This window comes from Colobus angolensis, unplaced genomic scaffold, assembly GCF_000951035.1.
Source record: "Colobus angolensis palliatus isolate OR3802 unplaced genomic scaffold, Cang.pa_1.0 Scaffold18, whole genome shotgun sequence".
In the NCBI taxonomy this organism is placed as follows: domain Eukaryota; kingdom Metazoa; phylum Chordata; class Mammalia; order Primates; family Cercopithecidae; genus Colobus; species Colobus angolensis.
The window spans coordinates 3,169,833-3,177,068 of record NW_012114932.1 but is presented as its reverse complement, the minus strand read 5'-3'; the positions used below and the strand labels follow the sequence as shown (position 1 = coordinate 3,177,068).

At 57.5% G+C, this 7,236-nt stretch overlaps 2 protein-coding genes across 5 annotated transcripts in view; one reads left to right on the top strand and one right to left on the bottom strand.

The window, feature by feature from the left end:
* The window catches only part of WDR6 (WD repeat domain 6), a 9,517-nt gene extending 4,666 nt beyond the window's left edge, over nt 1-4,851 (top strand). For both annotated transcript variants that reach the window (XM_011939107.1, XM_011939108.1), the window contains exons 2-6: nt 546-3,027; nt 3,122-3,205; nt 3,291-3,407; nt 3,508-3,626; nt 3,727-4,851. In XM_011939107.1, coding sequence (XP_011794497.1) covers nt 546-3,027; nt 3,122-3,205; nt 3,291-3,407; nt 3,508-3,626; nt 3,727-4,190 — 3,266 coding nt within the window. In that variant the 3' untranslated portion in view covers nt 4,191-4,851. The remainder of the gene's footprint in view (nt 1-545; nt 3,028-3,121; nt 3,206-3,290; nt 3,408-3,507; nt 3,627-3,726) is intronic.
* DALRD3 (DALR anticodon binding domain containing 3) overlaps nt 4,395-7,236 on the bottom strand; it is a 5,640-nt gene continuing 2,798 nt past the window's right edge. The window contains exons 2-12 of one of the 3 annotated variants that reach the window (XM_011939112.1): nt 6,900-7,195; nt 6,490-6,746; nt 6,308-6,387; nt 6,102-6,230; nt 5,662-5,735; nt 5,506-5,567; nt 5,323-5,405; nt 5,057-5,236; nt 4,871-4,984; nt 4,702-4,770; nt 4,395-4,605 (exon numbers count right to left, since the gene is read on the bottom strand). In XM_011939112.1, coding sequence (XP_011794502.1) covers nt 4,486-4,605; nt 4,702-4,770; nt 4,871-4,984; nt 5,057-5,236; nt 5,323-5,405; nt 5,506-5,567; nt 5,662-5,735; nt 6,102-6,230; nt 6,308-6,387; nt 6,490-6,706 — 1,128 coding nt within the window. In that variant the 5' untranslated portion in view covers nt 6,707-6,746; nt 6,900-7,195 and the 3' untranslated portion in view covers nt 4,395-4,485. Of the gene's footprint in view, nt 4,606-4,701; nt 4,771-4,870; nt 4,985-5,052; nt 5,237-5,322; nt 5,406-5,505; nt 5,568-5,661; nt 5,736-6,101; nt 6,231-6,307; nt 6,388-6,489; nt 6,747-6,899; nt 7,201-7,236 lie in introns of all 3 variants that reach the window. The other 2 variants (XM_011939111.1, XM_011939109.1) reach the window with 2 other exon arrangements.

Below are 7,236 nucleotides of genomic sequence, written 5' to 3'. Positions count from 1 at the left end.
TTTTGAGACGGAGTTTCGCTCTTTCGCCCAGGCTGAGTGAAGTGGTACGATCTCGACTCACTGCAACCTCCACCTGCTGGGTTCAAGTGATTCTCCTGCCTCAGCCTCCCGAGTAGCTGGGATTACAGGCACCTGCCACCACACCTGGCTAATTTTTGTCTTTTTAATAGAATGGAGTTTCACCTTGTTGGCCAGGCTAGTCCTGAACTCCTGACCTCAGGTGATTCATCCACCTTGGCCTCCCAAAGTACTAGGATTACAGGCGTGAACCACCGCGCCTGGCCGAGATCAAGTATTTTCTTTTTTTTTCTTTTGAAACGGAGTCTCTCTTTGGCTTCCCAAAGTGCTGGGATTACAGGCGTGAGCCACCACACCCAGCCGAGGATTTTCTCAACCAAGGATTTTCTAAGATTCAAGCTGCAGGATTGTGTGTCCTGATGCATTCATAGGCTACATGCCGAGAAGTTTCCCTGATCCCCATCTCTTCCCTGTGGGTCATCAGAGTTAGGTACATAGCTCTGACATGGCTCTTTGCCTCTGTCTAGGTGAGGGTCCCGATGTTCTGGTGTACAGCTTGGACTTTGGTGGACATCTGCGGATGATAAAGCGAGTACAGAACCTGCTTGGCCACTATCTTATCCATGGCTTCCGGGTGCGGCCAGAACCTAATGGAGACTTTGACTTGGAGGCCATGGTGGCTGTGTTTGGAAGCAAGGGACTCCGAGTTGTGAAAATTAGCTGGGGACAGGGCCACTTCCGGGAGCTTTGGCGCTCTGGCCTGTGGAACATGTCTGACTGGATTTGGGATGCACGCTGGCTTGAGGGAAATATAGCCTTGGCCCTAGGCCACAACTCAGTGGTGCTATATGATCCTATAGTAGGGTGCATCCTGCAAGAGGTGCCCTGCACAGACAGGTGCACCCTCTCTTCAGCCTGCCTGATTGGAGACGCCTGGAAGGAGCTGACCATAGTGGCAGGTGCTGTTTCCAACCAGCTCTTGGTCTGGTACCCAGCAACTGCCTTAGCAGACAACAAACCTGTAGCACCTGACCGACGAATCAGTGGGCATGTGGGCATCATCTTCAGCATGTCATACCTGGAAAGCAAGGGTTTGCTGGCTACAGCTTCAGAAGACCGAAGCGTTCGTATCTGGAAGGTGGGCGACCTGCGAGTGCCTGGGGGTCGGGTGCAGAATATTGGGCACTGCTTTGGGCACAGCGCCCGTGTGTGGCAGGTCAAGCTCCTAGAGAATTACCTTATCAGTGCAGGAGAGGACTGTGTCTGCTTGGTGTGGAGCCATGAAGGTGAGATCCTCCAGGCCTTTCGGGGACACCAGGGACGTGGGATCCGGGCCATAGCTGCCCATGAGAGGCAGGCCTGGGTGATCACTGGGGGTGATGACTCAGGCATTCGGCTGTGGCACTTGGTAAGGCGTGGGTACCGGGGATTGGGGGTCTCGGCTCTCTGCTTCAAGTCCCGTAGTAGGCCAGGTACCCTCAAGGCTGTGACGCTGGCTGGCTCTTGGCGACTGCTGGCAGTGACTGATACAGGGGCCCTGTATCTCTATGACGTCGAGGTCAAGTGCTGGGAGCAACTGCTAGAGGATAAACATTTCCAGTCCTACTGCCTGCTGGAGGCAGCTCCTGGTCCTGAGGGCTTTGGATTGTGTGCTATGGCCAATGGGGAAGGTTGTGTCAAGATTGTCCCCATCAACACTCCAACTGCTGCTGTGGACCAGACCCTGTTTCCTGGGAAGGTGCACAGCTTGAGCTGGGCCCTGCGTGGTTATGAGGAGCTCCTGTTGCTGGCATCGGGCCCTGGTGGGGTGGTAGCTTGCCTAGAGATCTCAGCCGCACCCTCTGGCAAGGCCATCTTTGTCAGAGAACGTTGTCGGTACCTGCTGCCCCCAAGCAAGCAGAGATGGCACACATGCAGTGCCTTCCTACCCCCAGGTGACTTCCTGGTGTGTGGTGACCGCCGGGGCTCTGTGCTACTGTTCCCCTCCAGACCAGGTCTGCTCAAGGACCCTGGGGTGGGAGGCAAGACGGGGGCTGGTGCTGGGGCACCTGAAGTGGGTAGTGGTAGTAGTGGGGGTGGGAATGCTTTCACTGGGTTGGGCCCAGTGTCTACCCTGCCCTCTCTGCATGGGAAGCAGGGTGTGACCTCAGTCACATGCCATGGTGGCTATGTGTATACCACAGGGCGCGATGGCGCCTACTACCAGCTATTTGTACGAGACGGCCAGCTCCAGCCAGTCCTAAGGCAGAAGTCCTGTAGAGGCATGAACTGGCTAGCTGGGCTCCGTATAGTGCCCGATGGGAGCATGGTTATCCTGGGTTTCCATGCCAATGAGTTTGTGGTGTGGAGCCCCCGGTCACACGAGAAGCTGCACATCGTCAACTGTGGTGGAGGGCACCGTTCATGGGCATTCTCTGATACTGAGGCGGCCATGGCCTTTGCTTACCTCAAGGATGGGGATGTCATGCTGTACAGGGCTCTGGGTGGCTGCACTCGGCCACATGTGATTCTCCGGGAGGGTCTGCATGGCCGTGAGATCACTTGTGTAAAGCGTGTGGGCACCATTACCCTGGGGCCTGAATATGGAGTGCCCAGCTTCATGCAGCCTGATGACCTGGAGCCTGGCAGTGAGGGACCCGACTTGACTGACATTGTGATCACCTGTAGTGAGGACACTACTGTCTGTGTCCTAGCACTCCCTACAACCACAGGCTCAGCCCACGCACTCACAGCTGTTTGTAACCACATCTCCTCTGTACGTGCTGTGGCTGTGTGGGGCATTGGCACCCCAGGTGGCCCTCAGGATCCTCAGCCAGGCCTGACTGCCCATGTGGTGTCTGCGGGGGGACGGGCTGAGATGCACTGCTTCAGCATCATGGTTACTCCGGACCCCAGCACCCCAAGCCGCCTCGCCTGCCATGTCATGCACCTTTCGTCCCACCGGCTAGATGACTATTGGGACCGGCAACGCAATCGGCATCGAATGGTCAAGGCAGACCCAGAAACCAGGTAATAATATGCTCCTGGGCAGGGTGTGGTATGGGTCATGCGGATGCTCCCAGGCTTGCAGGCTCCACCTGACAGCTGCGTGTTGTCCCTGCAGGTACATGTCCCTTGCTGTGTGTGAACTTGACCAGCCCAGCCTTGGCCCCCTTGTGGCTGCAGCCTGTAGTGATGGGGCTGTAAGGTGAGAGCACAGGGCCCAGTGGGGCGGGAGACAAAGGAAGGTTGTTTAGGATGCATTCTGAGCTAGGCCACCCCCCGCCCCCCAGGCTCTTTCTCTTGCAGGATTCCGGGCGGATTCTGCAGCTCCTTGCTGAAACCTTCCACCATAAGCGATGTGTCCTTAAGGTCCACTCCTTTACACATGAGGCACCCAACCAGAGACGGTGAGAGGGGCTGGATGATGGTCCTGCATGGGCTGGGTGGGGAGGTTCCTGTTGAGCTTCATCTCTGTCATTGACCAGGCTGTCTTTTCCTGGCTTCCAGGAGGCTCCTCCTGTGCAGCGCAGCTACTGATGGCAACCTGGCTTTCTGGGATCTCACCACTGTGCTAGACCATGGCTCCGCTGTCCTGGAGCCTCCAGTGGATCCTGGGCTTCCCTACCGTGAGTAGCTAATGTGCAACCGTGGCTACCCCTCCTCACCTGTCACATAGCCCTCACACGTGTGGCAGGCGGGGCCCTGACAGCTACCCTCTTCCTTCAGGGCTTGGCACCCCCTCTCTGACTCTCCAGGCCCACAGCTGTGGTATCAACAGCCTGCACACGTTGCCCACCCGTGAGGGCCACCATCTCGTGGCCAGTGGCAGTGAAGATGGATCCCTCCATGTCTTCGTGCTTGCTGTGGAGATGCTAGAGCTAGAAGAGGCTGTGGGAGAGGGTGGGCTGGTACCCCAGCTGCGTGTGCTAGAGGAATACTGTGTCCCCTGTGCACATGCTGCCCATGTGACAGGCCTCAAGATCCTAAGCCCAAGCATCATGGTCTCAGCCTCCATTGATCAACGGCTGACCTTCTGGCGTCTGGGGCATGGTGAACCCACCTTCATGAATAGCACTGTGTACCATGTGCCAGATGTGGCTGACATGGACTGCTGGCCTGTGAGCCCTGAGTTTGGCCACCGCTGTGCCCTTGGGGGTCAGGGGCTTGAGGTTTACAACTGGTATGACTGAGGTATCCCACGGTGGCCGGCGTGCTGGGCATGGGTCCTGCTTGCAGACAGCATGGAGCAGGGATGGGCTGTCTGTGCCCATGCTCAGCATGTCTTGAGGGGAGGAGGTGGCGGCCGCGGGTTCCTGACATCGGTCCAGGAGCTGAAGGTGAGTGGAGTGCTGCCAAGAATATGCCCCACTCCCCGTGACAAGACAGAACTTTGTAACAGTACCAATTTATTTTGGCCGTGGGTTTTTGCTTTTTTTCCAGTTGATGACTTTGTGAACATTCCCAGATATTGGAGCCTCTGTGGCCTTAGATGTGGCTCAGTGGAGGGAGACCCAGCATAGCCAGGCCAGTATGGAGCACCTCACGCACAGCCCTCAGAAGCTGCAGGCGGACGAACATCTGACCAAAGCGGTGTGGTCGAGGCTCCTGAAAGAGAAGGGGCATACTGGTCTCATCCTCTGCTTCCTTTGTCTTTACCCTGTACCTCTCTGCACGTCCCAACCCGTTGTGCTGTGCGCTCACCCCTAGGATGTGTACCCGGTTGTAGTAGGAGCTGAAATCCATGCTGAGCTGTACCAGGAACTTGCACATCTAGAGACAGAGACTGAGTCACTGGCCCATCTCTTTGCTCTTGTGCCCCAAGCCAGAATAAAGAATAGAGTGTAGCGTGTCCTGGTTGTCTGTGCCTCACCATCTCTGTGCGTGCAGTGATGTGGAGCCCTGGGGCTGTGCAGTCCAGCATTGCTGTCTGGCTCAGCAGATCCGGAAAGGGGAGGATATTGTTGAAGAGCAACAACCACTCACCCTGTGGGGGAGAAAGGTGCTGGGAGGGGAAGTCCAGGCTTCCTTTGTGCCAGCTACTAGGAGAGACACTCACCTCATCGTGTAGTAGTGAGAAGTCCAGACTGCTAACAGGAGGAAAAGTGGGGTACAGACCTTGTTCCATACTACGCTTGTAACTCTCAAAGAGTGTGGCAAGACGGGCACAATTATACATGACAAAGGTGCCACTCTTTGTGCCCTTTGTGGAGATGTTGTCAGCCAGAGCCAGGAAGAGCTGGGGAATAGGAGCACAGCTGCAGAGAGAAGGCAGCCACCACACCCGGTACACCAACACTGGCCCTGTCAGGCTCCCAGGCTCACCTGATTCTGTGGGGCTGTGCTCAGCATCTCAAACTTGATGGTGGCCACAGAGAGAACACCAAAGATCTCTGTCCAGCCTGGGTCTGAGGGAGTATAGGATTGGTCATTCAGTCTGCAGGCAAAGGCAGGGATGCAAAAAACCTGCCCCTAACCCAGAACATACCCAGGGTTTCCCAGGCATACCTTGGGCCAGATCCCCACCATGCTTCAGTGCTGAGGCCTTGCACACCTGGGCATGCCGGAACCTGTGTTTGGATGACAGGCCAGTGGGCAAGGTCGTGGGTGAAAAGCCCCCACACTACCCTGGCTAAGGTTGGTGTTCCTCCCAGCCTCACTCACTTGTAGTACTCAGGGGCAGTCATCAGAGGGCCAGGTGCACCAGTTACTTTCACAGGGCCACAGATCAGGTGCTTCTGTCAGGAAGATGGCAGGGGCTCAGCCTAGTTGGCACTACTCTCCAAGAAGTCCCTTGAGGAGCCCAAATCTGGCGCCTCTACTCAGCCCATATTCTCTCAAATTGGAACTGCCAGGTTGAGTGGCTCCTTCTACACAGCCCCTCAGGCTACACACGGTTCGGCCTTCTCAACCTGGTCTTCAGTGTTCTTGGGATGTGTCTACAGAGCCCCCTTCCCCAGAGCTTCGGCACCTGCTGCACATAACTCCCCCAAGATCAAGTGTCGGTTTCTGGATCTGTCAGCTAACAAGCCCCTCGGTGGGTTTTCAAGGGCCCTCTGAGGTTGGGGGTTAGGTGGTGGGGAGCTCCACCATCATTAACCCACCTGTCTGAGTGGAGCCTTGTCAAGCAACTTCCGCCAAAGCAGGTCCAACTTCTGTTGCTGGAACTCCTCCTCACAGCTAACAACATGGACAACCAGGCAGCTGTCTGTACCAGTATCTGGGGCCCCAGCCTAAGGGAGGACAATCATAACTGTGGAAGTACAGTATACTTTGTTTGGGAGAACCTACAGGGCTGGGAGTCACTAACCAGGCCTGGGTGGCTGTCCTCTGGCCAATGCCATAGAGCCTCCTGCAGCTCAGCTAGCACAGACAGGAGATCCTCAGTCACTGCAAAGAGAACAGACAGGTGCTGAGGCTGGCAAGAAGCGGAGATGTCCCCACCCCCAGCCGCTCCTGCCTTTTCTGGCCTTGCTACGCTACAGGTCCTACCCAGACAGTTGTTCAGGTTGGGGTCATAGCCAGCTGTGCGGCCCTGTTCTTCCACCAGCTCCTTCAGACACAGTCTGCCTAGGATGCCAGGGGACAGTGTCCTCCCGTCATGAGCAGAGGTAAGTTCTTCAAGGGCGTGGCTCCTCAGGGTGTGAGAGGAAGCTCTCTCCGAGGCAGCGGGCCAGTCCACCCGCAGTTGCTGCAGGAAGGTCAGCATGTGCGGATCTTGCACAGCTGGCACTAGGCGCACGCACACCCTGGGAAGGGAGGGCGGTCGCCTCAGCCTGAGCAGCTGGTCCAGCTCGCCACGACTTCCCACCTCCAACTGCTGTCCCCAAGGGCGATGCCGCTCGCTCTCTAGGTCCCCGGTAGTCCCACCTTCTCCATTCCGGCCCTGCGGCCCCGCTCACCCGTGAGCGCGCAGAGCTCGCGCCAGGTGATCAGCCACGAGCACCGTACGCAGCTGGCTCAAGCGGAGTGCGCAGGGGGAGCTGCGCAGTGCTGGGCAGTGTAGTAAGACGCGCTGGCCCGGCAAGGCAGACGAGGCGGGCGTGGCATAGGCGGCCACGGCGCTGAGGACGCGCTCGAAGACCGCGGGCCGCTGCAGTTGGAGAGACAGACCCGCAGGAGTCGGCGCGCAGCGCAGCACCGGGGCCACACCGGGACCCTGCAGGCAGGCGAGGACATGGAGCAAATGCTCGGGCACCTGCGGGAGAATGGGCGTGTGAGCGCGCCACGGCACGGGGC